The 20,464-nt window shown below is 38.8% G+C and overlaps 1 protein-coding gene across 37 annotated transcripts in view; it reads right to left on the bottom strand.

Annotated features, from left to right (window-relative positions):
- Positions 1–20,464, bottom strand: part of PPEF1 (protein phosphatase with EF-hand domain 1) — a 158,281-nt gene that overhangs the window by 7,357 nt on the left and 130,460 nt on the right. For all 37 annotated transcript variants that reach the window (XM_086387374.1, XM_086387360.1, XM_086387389.1 and 34 more), the window contains 3 exons: positions 11,286–11,471; positions 9,758–9,900; positions 891–997 (listed from right to left, as the gene is read on the bottom strand). In XM_086387374.1, the coding sequence (XP_086243500.1) occupies positions 891–997; positions 9,758–9,900; positions 11,286–11,471 (436 nt within the window). The remainder of the gene's footprint in view (positions 1–890; positions 998–9,757; positions 9,901–11,285; positions 11,472–20,464) is intronic.

Genomic DNA, 20,464 nt, shown 5'->3' with positions numbered 1-20,464 from the left:
ATTGTTCCTGCTGACTCTCACTCATGCTCTCCTTGTTTGGGGATCTTTGGTTGCGACCTCATATTAATTGATCTCACTCTCTGGATATATTAGTGGCGCAAATTAGGGATACTTCCCATGAACATGGATTTACATTTGCTTGCCAGGAGTCAGGGCACTACAGACCTAGGATTACTCTGGTCACTTTGAGGATCTAGGCCTAATGTTGGAAGTCTCAAATTCAGCTTACTCATCTTTTCTACTATCCTACAGTTAATCCCAAGATTGACTGCTACAGCAATATTAGCATTTGCCCCCAAGACAATCGAGCCTATGATGCTTGCTTGCTGCTCCATGCTTTAACATGCAGCTTTAAAAATCCACTAGCAGGGAGAGGAAATATAGCCTAGAGATTTACTTTAATTACTGTGAAGCTCATAAATGCATTTTAATGCATTTTAATTTTAATTTTAATCCTGCATCCTCTAGAATCTGTCTCTTTTTTTTTTTCTTTCTTTTATTTTTTTTTACTTTACAATATTGTACTGGTTTTGCCATACATCAACATGAATCCACCATGGGTGTACACGTGTTCCCAATCCTGTACCCCCCTCCCACATCCCTCCCCATACCATCCCTCTGTCTCTTAACAGGAGGACTTTTGAGAGTATCTAGTCTCACATACTACCAGAATAGAAGTCAAATTCAGGGTTGTTGTTGTTAAGTTGAAAGACGCTTATTGAAAAGGAAGAATATGCTTTTTTCCAAGCATATAATGGATTATATTTTATCTCTATCATCCTTCAGTGGTAAAAGTAGAAAACTGAGCTTTTAAGACAGCAAAGAAAATGAAAACTAATCTGTATAGAACCTGGTATGTTCAGAAATGGTAAGCATTAAATTTTTTTTACCTGATTTATTGCGGTCTTGAAGTTGGAAAGCTCGAATGAGGTCAGTTTTTCGTGAAATCATTCTCTCTTTTAACATCCTGATGGCACTACTTTCAATAGCATTCACCCTATATTAAGAAAAAAACTGTTAGGTGAAAGTTACATAAGTCATTCTGTTCTGTTTCATTTTAATATACTGTGTTGCCACTTATCAGATTCTACATTAAATAAGTTCCTTAACCTCACATGTAACATATTATTAGGTGGTGAATGTGTTTATATGTATGTGTGCACATGTTTTGTGAAATTTTAAAAGGATTATCACTGGTGTTTTCTTTTTGGTTTCAAAGATTCACATGAACAATTAGTGCATGAGAATGTCCAAGACAAGAAGGAAAACAGAGGGACTTGCTATAGAAGATGCTGGAATTTATCTTAACTTACTTAAACTAAAGAGCAGGCATTGACACAAGAGAAGACAGACACGTACCTGAATAGAATATAATGGAATTTTCATAAATACAGCTAACTATATATGGGAACAATATATATGATGAAGCAAGTATTAAAATTCAGTAGAAAAGGACAGTTTTTTAAAATGGGGGCTAGCATAATTAACTCAATGTCTGGATGCTAAATTTCTACCTCAGACCATTTACAAAAATAAATTCACAATAAAGGAAGAACAGAGAAACAAAGTAGTTATCAGTCACATATCCCTCAAAAAAGCAAAATGGCATACGCAAATCCAACCATATCAAAAATAACATCATAGGTGAATAGATAAACAAATTAAAAAAAAAAACAGAGATTGTGAGACTGGATTAAAAAAACAAGATCCAACTATATGTTGTCTATAGGAGACACACTTTAGCTTCAAAGATACAAAGAGTTTGAAAGGAAAAAGTGTACCATGTAAACACCAACCATTAGAGAGTTAGAGTGGCCAAATTTATAGTAAACAAAATAGATTTTAAGACAAAAGCTATTACTAGAGATAAAGAGGGATATTTTATAATGATAAAAGAACCAGTCAAGAAAATGGCAATAGCTCCAAATTGATCTACAGATTCAAAATAATCCCTATCAAAATCCCAGTGGGCATATTTTGCAGAAGTTGACAAGCTGATTCTAAAATTCACATGGAAATCAATCTTAAAAAAGAAGAGCCAAATTCAACTCACATTTCCCAATTTCAAACTTACAAAAAACCTTTACTAATCAAGACAGTGTGTCACTCACATTAGGACAGATATATAGGTCGATGGAATACAACTTAAAGTCCAGAAATAAACCCATACCTTTATGGTCAATTGATTTTGGACAACTGTGTCAAGAAAGTCAAATAGGGGAGGGATAGTCTTTCTAACTGATGTTGCTGGGACAATTAAATATCCACATTTTAAAGAATGAAGTTGAACCCCTACCTCATACCATACACAAAAATAAACTCAAAATGAGTAAAATATAAATCAAATGTAAGAGCTTAATCTATAAAGATAATTTATAAAATTATTGGAAGAAAACATAGAATAAATTTTCACGACTCTGAGTTAGACAATATCTTTTTAGATACATCATCACAAGCAAAGAAGAGAAAATAGATATATTTGATTTCATCAAAATTTAAAACTTTGGTGCTGTAAATAATAACATCAAGAAGGTAAAAATACATCCTACAGAATAGGAGAGACAATTTACAAATCCTATATCTAATAATCCCTTCATGGATCACAGCCTTCTTGAGGTGAAGGGGCTTGCATAACTCAATGAAGCTATGAGCCATGCTGTGCAGGGCCACAGAAGGCAGACAGGTCATAGTGGAGAGTTCTGACAAAATGTGGTCCACTGGAGGAGAGGATGGCACACCATTCCAGTATTCTTGCCATGAGAATTCCATGAACAATATGAAAAGGAAAAAAGACATGACACCAGAAGATTAGCCCCCCACATCAGAAGGTGTCCAATATGCTACTGGGGAAAAGCAGAGGGCAATTGCTAATAGCTCCAGAAAGAATGAAGCAGTTGGGCCAAAGCAGAAACAATGCTCCATTGTGGATGTACCTGGTGGTGAAAGTAAAGTCCGATGTTGTAAAGAATAATATTACATAGGAACCTGGAATGTTAGGTCCATGAATCAAGGTAAACTGAATGTGGTGAAGCAGGAGATGGCAAGAATGAGCATCGACATCTTAGGAATCAGTAAACTAAAATGGATGGGAATGGGCAAATTTAATTCAGATTACAATTATATCTACTACTGTGGGCAGGAATCCCTTAGAAGAAATGGAGTACTCCTCGTAGTCAACAAGAGTCTGAAAAGCAGTATTTGGGTGCAACCTCAAAAACAACAGAATGATCTCAGTTCATTTCCAAGGCAAACCACTCAGCATCACAGTAATCCAAATCTATGCCCCAACCACTGATATAAAAATGCTGAAGTTGACCTGTTCTATGAAGACCTACAAGACCTTCTAGAACTAACACCAAAAAAAGATGTCCTTTTCATCATAGGGGATTGGAATGCAAAGGCAGGAAGTCAAGAGATTTCCCAGAATAACAGGCAAGTTTGGCCTTGGAGTACAAAATGAAGCAGGGCAAAGGCTAACAGAGTTTTGTCAAGAGAACACACTGTTCACAGGAAACACCCTCTTCCAACCATACCTGGGAGGACTCTACACATGGATATCATCAAATGGCCAATACTGAAATCAGACTGATTATGTTCTTTGCAGCCAAAGATGGAGAAGCTCTATATAGTCAGCAAAAACAAGACCAGGAGCTGACTGTGGCTCAGATCATGAGCTCATTACAAAATTCAGACTTAAGGTAGGGAAAGCCACTAGGCCATTCAGGTATGACCTAAATCAAATCTCTTATGATTATACAATGGAGGTGACAAATAGATTTAAATGATTAGATCTGGCAGACAAGACTGCCTGAAAAACTACTGATGGAGGTTTGTAACACTGTACAGGAGGTGGTGACCAAAACCGTACCCAAGAAAAAGAAATGTGAGAGGACAAAGTGGTTGTCTGAGGAGGCTTTACAAATAGCTGAGAATAGAAGAAAAGAGAAAGGCAAGGGAGAAAGGGAAAGAACTGAATGCAGAGTTTCAAAGAATAGCAAGGAGAGATAAGGTCTTCTTAGTGAACAATACAAAGAAATAGAGGGAAACAACAGAATGGGGAAGACTAGAGATCTCTTCAAGAAAACTAGAGATATCAAGGGAACATTTCATCTAAAGACAGACACAATAAAGAACAGAAACAGTAAGTACCTAAGGAAGGAGAAGAGATTAAAAAGAGGTGGCAAAAATACACAGAAGAACTACACAAAATAGGTCTTAATGACTCAGATAACCACGATGGTATGGTCATTCACCTAGAGCCAGACATCTTGGAGTATGAAGTCAAGTGGGCCTTAGGAAGCATCACTACTACAAACAAAGCTAGTAGAGGTGACAGAATTCTAGCTGAGCTATTTCAAATCCTAAAAGCTGATGCTGTGAAAGTGCTACACTCAATATGTCAGTAAATTTGGAAAACTCAGCAGCTGCCAAAGGCTGGGAAAGGTCAGTTTTCATTCCAATCCCAAAAAAGGGCAATGCCAAAGAATGTTCAAACTACTGGACAATGGCATTCATTTCACATGCTAGAAAGGTTATGCTCAGTATCCTTCAAGCTAGGCTTCAGCAGTATGTGAACTAAGAACTTCTAGATGCACAAAGTTGGGTTTTGAAGAGGCAGAGGAACCAGAGATCAATTTGCCAACATTTGTTGGTTCACAGAGAAGGCAAGGGAATTCCAGAAAAACATCTACTTCTGCTTCACTGACCATGTTAAAGCCTTTGACTATGTGAATCACCACAAACTGTGGAAAACTCTTAAAGAGATGGGAACAGCAGACCACCTTATCTGTCTCCTGAAAAACCTGTATGCAGGTCGAGAAACAACAATTAAAACCAGACATGAAACAACAGATTGGTTCAAAATTGGGAAAGGAGTATGACAAGGTTGTATATTGTCACTCTGCTTACTTAACTTATATGCAGAGTATATCCTGCGAAATGTTTGGCTGGATGAAGCACAAGCTGTAATCAAGATTGCCAGAAGAAGTATCAACAACCTCAGATATGCAGATGATACCACTCTAATGGCAGGCAGTGAAGAGGAACTAAAGAGCCTCTTGATGAGGGTGAAAGAGGAGATCAAAAAAAGCTGGCTTAAAACTCAGCATTCAAAAAACTAAGATCATGGCATCCGGTCCCACCACTTCATGGCAAATAGATGGGGGGAAAGTGGAAGCAGGGACACATTTTATTTTCTTGGGCTCCAAAATCACTGCAGATGGTGACTGGAGCCATGAAATTAATAGATGCTCCTTGGAAGAAAGCCATAACAAACTTAGTGTATTAAAAAGCAGAGATATCACTTTGCCGACAAAGGTCCGTCTAGTCAAAGCTATGGTTTTTCCAGTAGTCATGTACGGATGTGAGAGTTGGACCATAAAGAAGGCTGAGCGCTGAAGAATTGATGCCTTCCAACTGTGGTGTTGGAGAAGACTCTTGAGAGTCCCTTGGACAGCAAGGAGATCAAACCAGTCAATCCTGAAGGAAATCAACCCTGAACTGGGAGGACTACTGCTGAAACTGAAGCTCCAATACTTTGGCCACCTGATGCAAAGAGCTGACTCATTGGAAAAGACCCTGATGCTGGGAAAGATTGAGGACAGGAGGAGAAGGGGGGGCAACACAGGCTGAGATGGTTGGATGGAATCACGGACTCAGAGGACATGATTTTGAGCAAAGTCCAAGTGATCGTGGAGGACAGAGCAGTCTGGCATGCTGTATCCCTCAGGTTTGCAAAGAGTTGGATATGACTTAGCAATCAAACAACCACAATATCTAATAAGTGACACAAATATAGGATATATAAACAACTCTAACAATGTAATAGTAAAAAGTGTAATAATTCAATAAAGAATGAAAAAAGGTGGGAATTCTCTGGCAGCACAGTGGCTAGAACTCTGATTCTTTCATTGATGGGGCTTGGTTCAATCCCTGGTCAGGGATCTGAAATCCCATAAGTCACATGGAACAGCCAAAAAAAAGGAAAAAGGATCTGAAACAGACATTTCTCCAAAGACAATATACAAATGTCCAATAAGAACCAAAAAGATCCTCAAAGTCAATGGTAGGTAAGGAAATACAAATCAAAATCAAGACCTCACATCCACTAAGATGGCTATAATCAAAAAGATCATAACAAGGGTTGTCAAGGATGTGGAGAAATTGGAATCCACATACATTACTGATGGGAATGTAAAATCATGCATTCCCTTGGAAAAGAGCTTTCAAGTTCCTCAAAATATTAAACGTAAGAGTTGTTATAATTCTACTTTCAGGTATATACCCAAAAGAAATTAAATGTATAACAAAACCTTGTCCACCAAAGTTCAAAACATTACTCACAGTAACCAAAAAGTAGAAACAATCTACATTTCTCTTTTAAAAAAAATTATTTTATTTATTTATTTATTGGCCACGTGGCATGTGGAATCTTAGTTCCCCAACCAGGGATAAAACCCATGCCCCCTGCATTGGGAGCTCAGAGTCCCAACCACTGGGCCACCAGGAAGTCCTAATCACATTTCTATTAGCTGATAAATGAACAAAGAAAATGAGGTCTACTGATACAATGCAATGTTATTCAGCCATTAAAATAAATTGATACATGTTACAAAGGGAATGCCTTGGAGGAGTGCATGGCAACCCACTCCAGCATTCTTGCCTGGAGAATCCCATGAACAGCGGACCCTGGCAGGCTATATAGTCCATGGGGTTGCAAAGAGTCAAACATCACTGAAGCGATGAGCACATGCATACAACGTGAATGAACCTCAAAGGCAGCGTACTAAGTAAAAGAAGCTAGTTACAAAGACGACATATTATTTAATTTCATTTACATGACATATCCAGAATAGGCAAATCTATACAGAGAGAAAACAGACTGGTAGTTGACTAGAGTTGTGATGAGGGAGGTGATAATGATGAATGACTACTAATGGATACAAGTTGTCTTTACAGAATGGAACAAACATTCAACAATTAGATTATGGTAGTGAGAAGGCAATGGCACCCCACTCCAGTACTCTTGCCTGGAAAATCCCATGGACGGAGGAGCCAGGTGGGGCTGCAGTCCATCAGGTCGCTAAGAGTCAGATACAACTGTGCGGCTTCACTTTCACTTTTCACTTTCACATATTGGAGAAGGAAATGGCAACCCACTCCAGTGTTCTTGCCTTGAGAATCCCAGGGACGGGGGAGCCTGGTGGGCGGCCGTCTATGGGGTCGCACAGAGTCAGACACGACTGAAGCGACGCAGCAGCAGCAGCAGCAGTGTTACACAACTGGGTAAATATACTAAATATCACTGGATTGTATACTTTAACTTAGTAAGCTATCATGAGAAACGCTGGGCTGGAAGAAGCACAAGCTGGAATCAAGATTGCTGGGAGAAATAGCAATAACCTCAGATATGCAGATGACACCACCCTTATGGCAGAAAGTGAAGAGGAACTAAAAAGCCTCTTGATGAAAGTGAAAGAGGAGAGTGAAAAAGTTGGCTTAAAAGCTCAACATTCAGAAAACGAAGATCATGGCATCCGGTCCCATCACTTCATGGGAAATAGATGGGGAAACAGTGGAAAGTATCAGACTTTATTTTTTGGGGGGCTCCAAAATCACTGCAGATGGTGATTGCAGCCATGAAATTTAAAGACACTTACTCCTTGGAAGGAAAGTTATGACCAACCTAGATAGCATATTCAAAAGCAGAGACATTACTTTGCCAACAAATGTCCATCTAGTCAAGGCTATGGTTTTTCCAGTGGTCATGTATGGATGTGAGAGTTGAACTGTGAAGATAGCTGAGCGCTAAAGAATTGATGCTTTTGAACTGTGGTGTTGGAGAAGACTCTTGAGAGTCCCTTGGACTGCAAGGAGATCCAACCAGTCCATTCTGAAGGAGATCAGTCCTGGGTATTCATTGGAAGGACTGATGCTGAAACTTCAATACTTTGGCCACCTCATGCGAAGAGCTGACCCATTGGAAAAGACCCTGATGCTGGGAATGATTGAGGGCAGGAGGAGAAGGGGACGCCAGACGATGAGATGGCTGGATGGCATCACCAACTCGATGGACATGGGTTTGGGTGAACTCCGGGAGTTTGTGATGGACAGGGAGGCCTGGCGTGCTGCAGTTCATGGGGTCACAAAGAGTTGGACACGACTGAATGAACTGAACTGAACTGAATGTAAAATTAATATGGAGACATTTTTCTATCACAGGTGAAAATCCAAAAGATAAAATGAAATTATAAAAACGTGATTTCATAGAACTAAAGCAATATCACGACATCAACAAAATATATATAACATGCCTGTAAAAGTCCTCCATCCCTCAAATGCAAAAAATTCCTAAAAATATATCAGAAAATGACAAATGGTCCAATGTAAAATGGGGGAATATGATAAACAGGAAATTCAAAGAAAAGAAAACACAATGTCCAAAAACAAGATGGATAAACTCAGCTGTATAAAAAAATGCTAATTAAAATAATTAGATTTACCATTTTTATCCATCAGTTTGTCAAAAATGAAGAAGGGTAATAAAACTGGAGATTAATGAGGATGTGGAGAAATTAATATGCTGTTTTCCAGATTGTTAACTGTGACAACTTTTTTGGAGTACCTAGCAAAATTTCAAACATATAAATCCCACATTTTAAAATTTCATGTTTAAAACAAGCACTAAAAACTTATGAATATGTGTATATATGTATGTACACATATACACACAGAGGAATGTTTGTTACAGTACTGCTTTTAAGTACAACACCCTGAAACCAATCTGGATGGCCATCAATTGAATACAATTTAGCTATCCATAATTGTTATGGCATACATATAGTATAGAATATTATGCATCTACTACAAAGAATGGGTTAGGTCTACATGTATGAACTCGGAGTGATGTTCATGATACAATCTTTAGGGAAAGAGTCAGTTGCAGAATAGACTGTGCAGTGTGATTCTATCTTTGTTAAAAAAAAAAAATGTATGTATGTTGTTTACTGTCTTTCTCCTTCCACTGGGATATGCTTTGATGATGAAAAAGACTTTTGCCTATTTTGTTTATTTCAATATCACCTGTGCCTAGAACAGTGTCTGACACATAGTAGGTGCTCAACATTTAAGTTCCATGAATGAGAAATTGCTAGTCTGTTTTTGTAGGAGCAAGGAGAAGAGGGTGGAAGGGTCCCCTCCAGGCTATTAATTTCAGCTGCCTCTGAGGAAAAAAATTACTGAGAAGTACTGGGAGAGATCACTAACATTTTCTTTATACAACTTTGTTTTAGCACACCTAACAACAAATATATTTGTTTTAGAATACAAAAATATTAAAAAGATAATGTCAAAGGGGGGAAATGAAGGTAAGGGATGCATGCCATCACACAGTGAGACACACTCAACTCCATCATATACACTTCTGGGTAGAGAAGGGACAAAGAGGCCAGAGCCAACTGGGTTGTGTTTGGGGGCAGAAAAGGCAAGAGCTTACGGGACTGGGTAGGTACAGAGACCTCCTTTTCCTTATATTCAATTAGGGACTGTTCATGGATGCTGACTGCTTTAGAACTACTGCTCTTGGTTTCAAATAAGAGCACATTCACCACTTGGTTTCCAGAATTATTTCACTTTGTTTCTACTAATGAGTAACAGGTAAGTTGTTTTCTTCAATCCCAAGGCTGCTCTTAGGCACTCTGGACTGGTTCTACGTGGTCACCATTACCAGAGCTCAGAAAGCTCCTTAGAGTATACACACCTTTGGTAAAGAGGCCTGAAGCATGTTGCCTTAGTTATTTGGTACTGGAAAAATCGAGGGGTCGTACCAGAACTCATTCTGATGTAAGCTCCTCGATTGCTACCTTCTTCATAATAATTAGACGCAGAAAATACAGTAATAACCTGGTTAAAGAAAAAGAACGTCAGGTTCACATAGTTCTCAAAATGTCCTTCAATAAAGTCAGAAACAGCTTAATTCTTAAAAACCAAAAGTTATACAAAATTCAAAATTCATACAAATTATCAAAGTCTAATGGGATTTCCTGTGATTCCACTGAAGAGAAGCAAGGTTTTTAAATCATTGTCCCCATGAGTACTAACTTCTAGCCACTCATCCCCACAGTGCATGGCCTTGCAATCCTGTATTCAATTTCAGTTCCTTACTGCTCAGTTTTGTAAATTCCAATTTTCCAGCAGGGTAAAGCTTTTATTTTTCTTTCCTTGTGATATTTGACCATTCAAAATAAAACTTGTGTAATATCACAGTCCTTTTCTTTTGTCTGCAGCTGACTGATTTACAGGGCTCAGGGCCCCCATCAAACCAGTGCTTCAAGGTCAGAGAAATAGTGGCTAGATAAGGGACCATGATCACTCTGTTGGGAAGGAACCAGTCTTGGGGGTGTGATGGAAGATGAAGAGTCTTGGAGCATAATACTTGTTAGTGACAGGAAAGCTGATTTAGACCTAATCCTGCCCAAATGCACATGTCACTTCAGACAAGCCACTGCTTTTTTCTGTTTTTTTTTTTAATTACAAATAAACCCTAAAGAATACTTGCCTTACCATCCTGCAAAGGATGAGACTCCAATGAATTAAGAGAGTTAAGAAAAGTGAAAGTGTTGAAATAGAAGGAAAGGCCATGAAATTTGGTATTTCTTTTTAACTACTGCTGTTCACTAAGAGAAAGGGGGGCATCCCAGGACAACTTGGGGCCAGAAACCAGCTCCTCAGACCTCACCTCTCTAGCCTATCAGAAAGCACGGAAGAAGCAGAACACACTCCATTTCAGTGGTTGCTGCCAAACTGCCCACAGTGAGGGACCTGGCAGAGCTCCCCTAGTCAGTGAATAGAAGGGCAGTGTGTTTTGTGGCTCTGTTCTGCACAGGCAAGTACAAAAGGTAAAAGAGAGCAAGTGATTCACTGCCACCTTTCTGTGTTCTGGGAGGATACATACACTCTTCACCCCACTACTGGAGACTTGCCTTGCGATCAGCATAAAATAAAGCCTTTGTGTGTGTGTACTTAGGGTCCTATGTCAGTTCCTATCGCTGGGATTAGGAAGATCGGGGAAATAAACCAAGTATCTCTTGGGTAAGGGACAATGAGGCTCCTTCAAATAACCTCTGTGAACCCGACAGTCTCCTGTTCTTGTCTACCAAAGCATGGAGTTCTGTTCTGGGACTAGGGAAGACATCTTCCCATGGCCTTGAAGTCAAACATCCTGTAAAGAAAGACTAGGCCTCGAGGGAGGGATGTCGGTGAGGAGGTCACCCACACCGTTAGCTTACCTTCCCATCGTGGCAGATTTCATACCCTTCAGGCTTACACTCATGAGATCTAACAAGCATCTTCAACTGGTATTTATTAAGAATCTTGGAGGTAATGTCTGGTCCAAAGTAGCAGCCCCCTCCTCGGTTCGTGTTTGGGTAGCAGCCTCTTTTGCCTCTGGGATCACTCCAAAGGATATCGATAACCTTGGAACAACAAATTAGATTAGGCTGTCACTGACAAGTGAGAGTTTATCCTTCTACGTTCAACTTCTTTTCCAGAAACATTAACCCAGTTATCACAAAGTCTCACTATTTCTCACCATTTCCTAACTCTAATCCTCTTTCAAAACTGTTTCATACTCACCTCCTCCATGAATCTTTTCCAAAATAATTTCAATGCCCATAGCCACCACAATCCCATTCTACTCATCCCCAGTAACCAAACACAGCAATATTTAGTAATCACGAAGAATCAGCCTTTGGGCTTTTTTAAAATCTACATTTTTAAAATTCTATCTCCATTATTTCACAATTGCTGAATCTACAAGCTCTTTTCTCTTAAAAAGAACTTCACTGCCATGTTAAAAGCAGAAAGTCATTCCCCACAATGAACACACATTTATTTGGTGTTTTCAATTATGTTCAAACAGGTATGCTAGGTCTCCCAGCTATGGTTTTGGCCCTGGTTTTTGTCCTATTGAATAAACAGAATGAGAAGGCCTTTCCCCATCACAGATATAGTCAACTGTTCATCCAAGAATAGCTTCTAAAGCATCACCTTCACTTTTTGCCCCACCACCCCCTTGATGAGTTCATTCTCAGCTTCAGCAGTATATTTAGCCACTGACTGGTTTCCACAATGTGTTCTCTTGAATCCACAAGTATGTTATTAGTATAATATTTCCTTTTGGAGTTGAAACAGCAAATGCAGGCTGCATGATACTCAGGACTGAAGACCCAAGTTTCTAAGAATTTTTCATGAAATTTGGGGGCTCCCTGTTTGTACCTCTAATCTACATGAAACATTTCTTTATTTAAACATCTCCTATGGCATCCGGTCCTATCACTTCATGGGAAATAGATGGGGAAACAGTGTCAGACTTTATTTTTCTGGGCTCCAAAATCACTGCAGATGGTGACTGCAGCCATGAAATTAAAAGATGCTTACTCTTTGGAAGGAAAGTTATGACCAACCTAGATAGCATATTCAAAAGCAGAGACATTACTTTGCCAACAAAGGTCTGTCTAGTCAAGGCTATGGTTTCTCCTGTGGTCATGTATGGATGCGAGAGTTGGACGGTGAAGAAGGCTGAGCGCTGAAGAATTGATGCTTTTGAACTGTGGTGTTGGAGAAGACTCTTGAGAGTCCCTTGGACTGCAAGGAGATCGAACCAGTCCATTCTGAAGGAGATCAGCCCTGGGATTTCTTTGGAGGGAATGATACTAAAGCTGAAACTCCAGGACTTTGGCCACCTAATGCGAAGAGTTGACTCATTGGAAAAGACTCTGATGCTGGGAGGGATTGGGGGCAGGAGGAGAAGGGGACGACAGAGGATGAGATGGCTGGATGGCATCACTGACTCGATGGACATGAGTCTCAGTGAACTCCGGGAGTTTGTGATGGACAGGGAGGCCTGGCGTGCTGTGATTCATGAGGTCACAAAGAGTCGGACACGACTGAGCGACTGAACTGAACTGATGGGAGCTTCAGTAGTAGTGTGAAAAACTAGCTTTAGAGCTAAAGCTATGCAACCTTGGAGATCAAACCAATCAATCCTAAAGGAAATCAGTCCTGAATATTCTTTGAAAGGACTGATGCTGAAGCTGAAACTCCAATACTTTGGCCACCTGATGTGAAGAACTGACTCATTTGAAAAGACCCTGATGCTGGGAGAGATTGAAGGCAGGAGGAGAAGGGGACCACAGAGGATGAGATGGTTGAATGGCATCACCGACTTGATGGACATGAGTTTGAGCAAGCTCCAGGAGTTGGTGATGGACAGGAAAGCCTGGTGTGCTGCAGTCCATGGGGTCGCAAAGAGTCAGACACAATTGAGTGACTGAACTGACTGATGCAACCTTGAGAAAAATCTCTGGGTCTCATTTTCTTTAAAATCAGAGGTTTGGGCCAGATGACTTGTAAAGTATTGCAAAGTTCTAACAGACTTTTTTTCTAATTTTTCATAGTCAAATAGACTGTATTTTCCACATGTTTCCTTGGAGGGCATGAAGAAGCATGTATTTTAAGTTGTGCAGTTATTCCAGTGAATCCAAGTCAGATCTTAAAATGAAGACCATCTCACACCAGTCAGAATGGCTGCCATCAAAAAGTCTACAAACAATAAATGCTAAAGAAGGTGTGGAGAAAAGGGAACCCTGTTACACTATTGGTGGGAATGCAAACTGGTACAGCCACTATGGAGAACAGTGTGGAGATTCCTTAAAAAACTGGAAATAGAACTGCTTTATGATCCAGCAGTCCCACTGTTGGGCATACACACCAAGGAAACCAGAACTGAAAGAGACACGTGTACCCCAATGTTCATCGCAGTACTGTTTACAATAGCCAGGACATGGAAGCAACCTAGATGTCCATCAGCAGATGAATGGAGAAGGAAGTTGTGGTACATACACACAATGGAACACATTTGAGTCAGTTCTAATGAGGTGGATGAAACTGGAGCCTATTATACAGAGTGAAGTAAGTCATAAAAAGAAACACAAATACTATATATTAACACTGCTGCTGCTGCGTCACTTCAGTTGTGTTCGACTCTGTGTAACCCCAGAGATAGCAGCCCACCAGGCTCCCCTGTCCCTGGGATTCTCCAGGCAAGAACACTGGAGTGGGTTGCCATTTCCTTCTCCAATATATTAACACATATATATGGAATTTAGAAAGACAGTAACAATGATCCTATATGCAAGGCAGCAAAAAAAAAAACACAGAAGAACAGACTTTTGGACTATGTGGGAGAAGGCCAGGGTGGGATGATTTGAGAGAATAGCATTGAAACATGTATACTACCATATGCAAAATAGATGACCAGTGCAAGTTTGATGCATGAAGCAGGGCACTCAAAGCCAGTGTTCTGGGACAACCCAGAGGGATGGGGTGGGGAGGGAGGTGAGATGGAAGTTCAGTATGGGGGACACATGTATACCCATGGCTGATTCATGTCCATGTATGGCAAAAACCATCACAATATATAAAGTAATTATCCTCCAATTAAAATAAATTAAGTAATCTTAAAAAAGGAAAAAAGACCTGAAATGGCTGTCCCACTAAACCTGACCCATTTACAGGTTTGGTATTGAAGGGGAGCTAGAAATAAGTAAGGGGAAAGACAGTGAGGTGGAGAGAAAAGAAAAACTGCTCTAGAATACTAAGTATCTCGTCAGAACTGGAGAAACCCTGCACCAGGCATATCCCAAACACTTGAAGATGACTGATTTTTTGATGACCGATTTCAGTGAGAATTAAAACCACACAAAGAAAAGTAGTATCATGATTCTCCTTTCTCCCCCATCAAATTCTAACACGGGCAGAACCCTACCCTACAAATAAATACAAAGAAATCTATTTATTTTGCTGGTGTTCATAACAAAAATAACATTTGCACTTGAAACTGAGTCATATCTGAATTTTACACCATGAATTCATGTTTTGGAGACATGATTTGACCTTTAATAAAATGAAAGTGAAAACATGGAACACAAAGAGGTGCATTTTATAAGGAGAGAATTAACTTCTAAATTCCTACCTGAGATGCAAGCCATTTACAGCCAAAATTACCCCAGGAAAACATTCTAAATTACTCTTAAAGCACATTATACATGATTTTGTATACAAAACCTTATACAAACATAGGGATGAGTGAACATTTTATATATGTGATAATGTACAATATATGATGAATTATATGAAACTAAAATTTTACACTTTTTTCTTTTTGCCAGATGCATATAGTTGAAATCTACATAAATTAAATGTACACATGCTGGAATTCTGTTGAACTAGAATAAGCACTGGCCATGAAAAGCTCTTCAGGTGTCACCTGGGAACCTACTCGGGCCTTAGCTGACTCCTCAACGAAATGAGGAAGATGGAGGTAACATTCACTTTTCTTTGGTTCAAAATCATAAAGGGTCATAAGGGGTATTAATTTTATAAAAGTGAGCTTCTTCAGAATCATCCATTCAATGAGTTCTACAATTCTTTTCTTTGCCAAGAATTCATCCACTTGACTAGGTTTACCCAGTCCATGACCACAATACAGATCTAACTCTGAGGCTCACAAAGAATGCTATAAAGGGCCCTTTGCTGGTGAAACAAATTCCTCTCTCTTCTCAACATCCTCTCCTCTGAAATGCAAGGGCCTTTGGGGTGGTGAGGGCATGAAAGAGTATTTACAACATTTCATCTTGAAAATTTTCAAACTAAAAATTGGAAAGGTTTTACTTTTATATGACCTAGTCAACAAAACTCTATTTGTGTCTCAGCCTTTAAACCTCTTAAATCCAAAATAAATCCTGCAAGAAGTGTCCCATGCCTGTCTACAGTTTTAAGTAATTCTGTTTTCAAAAGTATGCTTTGGGGAGAGATACTAGCTCAGAAAGATATATTGAAAAGCTTCTCTTCTAAAACACTAATACTGTAGATTCACTTCTGTATGTTCCGTTAGTTATGTGTCTTCCTTCCAGCTTTTGAACATGCCATTTTAAAAGCTGTGCTCATCACAAACCTTCCAGCAGGTACCTAGATGTCGTCAGAGGCCTACTCCTGTCTACCCATCACCTCGTTGAACAAGGGGAGACTAGAGTAGATCATTTCTTTCCTGAGACCTCCTACCACTCTTGTCATCTTTCCCTTCAGAAAAAGAGCATGGGCATTAAAGTCAAGCCTGGGATCAAATCCTGCTCAAATCAAATCCAGTGACTAGCCACGTGACTATAAAATTTAAATTGCAACTATTTAAAATTACAACTCTGTCCCCTACACCTCAAGTTCATGGTTTCTCCTAACCTTGTTCTAGTTTTAATTTTTTCCACAGAACGTCTCACTTAACATATGTACTTACTATTATATAATTATATATGTAATATAAATAACATGACTTCATATATACATATATATTTATGTTATTTAGCTCCTACGCCTAGAACGTGAACTCCATGAGGGAATAGATCTGAGTTCAATTACTTTCTCAAAAGCTTAGAACAGTCCCTGACACATAGAAGGTACTCAACAAATACTTGTTAAGCAAATTAAGAGAAGGAAGTCACTCAGGATATAAATAATTAAAATTATTTTTTAAACCTTTCTGGCCTCCTCCTTCTTACACATCTGTCCTAAAGAGGTTACGCTTGTTTCTATATGATGACTCAGCTTTGAGTACACACATTCCCCCCACATCTCAGGGAATATAAGATGAAACTTACATTATAGTCCTCTGCCAGGAATCATGCACTTCCATGATTATGGAACAAACAGCCTATGATCTTTATTGCAATATGGCCCATAGATATTAAGAAATAAAGCAATTGTGTTTTTAATCTGAAAATTTCAACTTTATCTAACTAAAGTGTGCATGACCATGACATACCAACAAATGAGGGAAAAAAATTAAAGGTACAATTGAAATTATTAAAATATTGGGAATGAAATCCTGGTCAATTTTATCCTGTGTCAGTTCCAGTCATGTACACTGAGTCTGTAAGATGCCTCATCTATATTGTTGGAATGAGGGGAGGTTCTATTATAGAATAATGGTCACCAGTTTCCTCCCTCCCACTTCTTAAGGCTCTATTCCTCTATAATTCTAACTCATCCAGGCTTCCAGATGTCATGATTTTCTTCTTGTGCAACTGCAATCTTTTTGGCATCATCCTTTTTATTCACCATAACCTTTGTTCTTTGGATTATGGATATCAAAATTTAAGGAGACATCCTTTCCTACTTGCTGTAGGATGCCTCTTATACTTGGTTTGACTGTTAAATATTTTGGATGCACAAGTCAGTGATGAATTCTATTTCTCCCTTACCATCTCTTCCCTCTCCCTCTCTATCCTCCCTCTTCTCCTTCTCCTTATTGATTAGACTGTGTTTTACATTTTCTAGAAATCACATTTTCAGAAATCACATTTTAGGTCAACATTTTCAGCAATCAAGGTATAAGGGTACAGAATCAAGAAATGAAGACTTCTTGGAAGTAAGCAATTAGAAGAAGGCTGCTGCTGTTGCTGCTAAGTCGCTTCAGTCTAGCAGTTTCATAATACTAGTAGCAAGAAGAGACCAGCTAGACGTTTAATTGATAGAATTAGGGGAAGGAACAGATAAGAAAGAACCTTCTGAGGGCCAGAACAAGACTTGATGATTGTCAACACTCTCTTTCCTGCAAAGGAGTTCAATTTTAATGTAATCAGATTGTGGAACTATTTTGTGAGCCCCAGGGCATTATTAAAAACAATAGCACAATCAGCTAGCAATTAGTGAAGGCTAATACTGGGTCTGATACAAAAAGAGGCAAATGGACCAAAGCTTAAAGGAGAAATCAGGGGAAAAGATAGTTGAAGAGAGCCTAGCTAAAGCTACAACCATCCATGGTAGTCAGGGAAACTGTGTGCATGCCCAAGGCAAGACCTCATGACGCATGACATCAGAAGCTACACAATGAAAAGGAACAGACTTCACCAAATTAGTCCAGACAAGCCAGTAAACAAATAAATGAGCAAAAAAAAAAAAAAAAAAAAAACAACAAATAACAACAAGCCCCAGAGGAGCATGGGAATAATTAAAGTTACTGCTGCTGCTGCTGTTGCTGCTAAGTCGCTTCAGTCGTGTCCGACTCTGTGAGACCCCATAGAAAGTTACTATATTGCCTAAAATATCCAGTTTTCAACAAAAAATTACAAAACGTGCAAGAAAAAAATTTCACAGGGAAAACTAAGCAGACAATAAGCCTTTGAGGATTAGGAGTAGACAACAAACTGTGGAAAATTCTTAAAGAGATGGGAATACCAGACTACCTGACCTGCCTCTTGAGAAATCTGTATGCAGGTCAGGAAGCAATAGTTAGAACTGGACATGGAACAACAGACTGGTTCCAAATAGGGAAAGGAGTACGTCAAGGCTGTATATTGTCACCCTGTGACAATTTAACTTACATGCACAGTACATCATGAGAAATGCTGGGCTAGATGAAGCACAAGCTGGAATCAAGATTGATGGGAGAAATATCAATAACCTCAGATATGCAGATGACACCACCCTTATGGCAGAAAGCAAAGAAGAACTAAAGAGCCTCTTGATGAAAGTGAAAGAGGAGAGCGAAAAAGTTGGCTTAAAACTCAACATTCAGAAAACTAAGATCATGGCATCTGTTCCCATCACTTCATGGCAGATAGATGGGGAAACAATAGAAACAATGAGAGACTATTTTCTTGGGCTCCAAAATCATTGCAGATGGTGACTACAGCCATGAAATTAAAAGATGCTTACTCCTTGGAAGAAAAGTTACAACCAACCTAGTCAGTATATTAAAAAGCAGAGATATTACTTTGCCAACAAAGGTCAGTCTAGCCAAATCTATGGTTTTCCCAGTAGTCATGTATGGATGTGAGAGTTGGACTATAAAGAAAGCTGAGCACCGAAGAATTGATGCTTTTGAACTGTGGTGTTGGAGAAGACTCCTGAGAGTCCCTTGGACTGCAAGGAGATCCAACCAGTCAATCCTAAAGGAAATTAGTCCTGAATATTCATTGGAAGGACTGATGCTGAAGCTGAAACTCCAATACTTTGGCCACCTGATGCGAAGAACTGACTCATTTGAAAAGACCCTGATGCTGGGAGGGATTGGGGGCAGAAGGAGAAGGGGACGACAGAGGATGAGATGGTTGGATGGCATCACCGACTCAATGGAAATGAGTTTGAGTCTGTTGGTGATGGACAGGGAGGCCTGGCGTGCTGCAGTCCGTGGGGTCGCAAAGAGTTGAACATGACTGAGCAACTGAACTGAACTAGCAGACAAGTATTTCAAACCAATTATTATACATATATATAAAACACTTCACTGAATAAGAACAGAATACATTTTCTTCTCAAGAGCACACAAGAGCATTTTTCAAGATAGACTAAATGCTAGAGCATTTTAAAAAAAAAAGGCCTCAATAAGTTTTAAAAGGATTTCAATCATGTTAATATGTCCTTCAACCACAAATTCAAGTAAAAATAATTAAGAGAAGGAAATATGAGAAATCCACAAATATGCAGAAATTAAACAACATATTCCTAAATGACATATATGTTAAAGAAAAGTAATTAGAAAATTCTCTGATATGACTGAAAACAAAAGCACAACATAGCAAAATTCACAAGATGGAGCTAAAGCAGTACTCACAGGGAAATCTATAGCTTCGTTGGCAAAGGATAAAGAGTTCAAATGAAAGACACTAACTTTCACCTTAGGAAACTAGAAAAAGAAGACCAAAATAAATCTAAATCAGAAGGCAAGGAAAAAATAAAGACTAAAGCAGAAATAAATGGAGAGAACAGAAAATAGAGAAAAATAAAAATAAACAAAAATTGATTCTTTGAAGAGACCAATAAAACTGAAAATTTTAGTGAGACTGACCAAGCAAAAAGAGACTCAGATTACTAAAATCAGAAATGAAAGAGGAGGCATCGCTCACAAAGAAATTTCAAAATATATATTTTTAATAAATATATTTCATATATATGTATATGTTACAATCAACTTTAGGCCAACAAATTAGATAAACTAGATGAATGGACAAGTTTCAAGAAAGACACAAACTATCAAGGATACCAAGACACAACTACTCAAAAAGTAAAAAATCTGAATAGAACTATAGCAAGAAAGAAGACTGAATTAGTCATTTTAAAACTGCCTACAAAGAAAAAAGTCCAGGCTCAGATGGCTTCACTGATGAATTCTACTACATATTTGAAGAGTTAATATCAATACTTCACACAAACTCCTCCAAAAAAATAGAAGAGGAGATAATGCTTCCTATCTCATCCTATGAGGTCGATTTTACAATAATACCAAAGACATCACAAGAAAGAAAACTATAGACTAATATCCTTTATGAATATAAATATTAAAATCCTCAAAAAGTAGCAAAATGAAGCCAACAACAGATAAAATGGATTATATGCCATGACCAAGTGGGAT

Source organism: Bos grunniens, chromosome X (assembly GCF_055505025.1).
Source record: "Bos grunniens cultivar Pamir isolate PY7600 chromosome X, Bosgru_T2T1.0, whole genome shotgun sequence".
Lineage (NCBI taxonomy): Eukaryota > Metazoa > Chordata > Mammalia > Artiodactyla > Bovidae > Bos > Bos grunniens.
This window is presented reverse-complemented; position numbering and strand designations above follow the sequence as displayed.